Source organism: Camarhynchus parvulus, chromosome 2 (genome assembly GCF_901933205.1).
Source record: "Camarhynchus parvulus chromosome 2, STF_HiC, whole genome shotgun sequence".
Taxonomy (NCBI): domain Eukaryota; kingdom Metazoa; phylum Chordata; class Aves; order Passeriformes; family Thraupidae; genus Camarhynchus; species Camarhynchus parvulus.
In genome coordinates this window covers 151,354,983-151,356,491 of record NC_044572.1, presented here as the reverse complement: position 1 = coordinate 151,356,491, position 1,509 = coordinate 151,354,983, and the positions used below count along the sequence as shown (strand labels likewise).

The 1,509-nt window shown below is 76.4% G+C and overlaps 1 protein-coding gene across 1 annotated transcript; it reads right to left on the bottom strand.

Moving 5' to 3' along the window:
• Nucleotides 1–258: 258 nt before the first annotated feature.
• Nucleotides 259–1,105, bottom strand: LOC115913019 (40S ribosomal protein S10-3-like). Its single transcript, XM_030964872.1, has one exon. It carries the CDS (start codon nucleotides 787–789, stop codon nucleotides 259–261), a length of 531 nt encoding a protein of 176 aa, XP_030820732.1. The 5' UTR covers nucleotides 790–1,105.
• Between the last annotated feature and the right edge of the window lie 404 nt (nucleotides 1,106–1,509).

Here is a 1,509-nt window from a genome sequence, read left to right as displayed (position 1 = left end):
TCCTGTCACCCCACCGGCCTCTGGGGACCCAGGGAAGTCACCTCACTGCACCCCAGCCCCCGTGATCCCCCAGCGACCACTCCTGCCCACAGCATCCCCGTGGGGTCAGGGGGGCACGGCGAGGAGCCGCCAGACAGTGCAGGGGCCTGCAGGTGCCCCCCACCCCATCCTCGGCTCGGAACTGGGGGGGTTTAGGGAACCTTAAGGACTTGTCCTTGTCCCAGACCCCCCATGGGAGCAGCGGGGCTCGAGTGCCCCCTACCCACGAGACCACCCCAGGGCGCTGGTTGGTACCTGCGGCCGGGCCGGGCTGGGGGGGCGGCTGGCACACCCCCTGCCCCGCGGTGACGGCGGTGGCTTCCACGTGCCCCTCGGCCTCGTCCTTCCTGCGGTAGAGGCGGTCACCGGCGGCAGGACGCGCCCGCTGGCTGCCAGCGCCGGCCGGGGCAGCGGCGCGCCGGGGCTCGGGCCGGGGGCGGCGGGGCGCGGGACGCGCTGCAGGGAGCGCGGCACCACGTCCGGCGGCAGCCGCAGGTACTGGCGCAGGTGGGCCACGCCGGCGTCCGTCAGGTACCAGTAGAGGTGTCGCCAGGCCGCCGTCTGTCGCACGAGGCCGCGGGAGCGCAGCGAGGCCATGGCGCGCCGCACCTCCACGTTGGCCACGCCGGGCAGCTGCGGGTGGGTGCGCCGGGGGCAGCCGTCCCGCTCCCCGACCAGGACACCCTCGCGAAACAGCAGCTCCAGGATGGAGCGGAGCCGCTCCAGCGGCATCAGCATCCCCGCCACCATGGCTGGGCAGCAGGGCGCAGGGCACGGCCCGCAGGGCTCGGTCACAGCTCAGCACCGCTCCGTATGGCACAGCCCAGGCTGCCCCAGCACAGCCCAGTACGGCCCAACACAGCCCAGTATGGCCCGGCACGGCCCAGCTCACGATGGTCCGGTACAGCCCAGCACGGTCCCACACGACTCAGGTGCTCCAGCCCAGCACGGTCCGGTTCGGCCCGGTACGGCCTGGCACAGCCCAGCGCGGTCCGGTACAGCCCCGTATGGCCCGGCACGTCCCGGCGCGATCCGACACGGAGCGGCGCTGGCTGCCGGCACGGCGGGAGCGGCTGCGGCTCCACCCCCGGCCGGGGGGGTCAGGGGGGCCCCAGGCCCAGCCCTGACTCACCAGCGGCCCCTCCCCGGCCCCGGCTCCCGCCCGGCGGGGGGCACGGCCGGACCCGCCTTCCCCTTCCCCCCCCGCCCCGACCCATCGGGCCGGTTCCTGCGTGGGAACCCCCGCGGGTCCCGCCCCGCCCCCGCCCCGGGACCGGCCCCGGGGGGTGCCCGAGGGACCCTGAGCCGGGAGGGGGACACCGAGCTGCGGGGGATGGGGGGGAGGGGTCTCTGAGCTTGGGAGGGGCACCCTGAGCCGGGGAGGGACCCTGAGCCGCGGCTGTCCCCGAGCTCGGAGAGGAGCGTGAGCCCGGGGTCCCTGGGACGGGGGAGGCCTCGGGCTGGGCACGG

Bases quoted from the DNA above. Each gene is read 5' to 3' on its own strand.
- LOC115913019 (XM_030964872.1), bottom strand. From the start codon at position 789: ATGGTGGCGGGGATGCTGATGCCGCTGGAGCGGCTCCGCTCCATCCTG.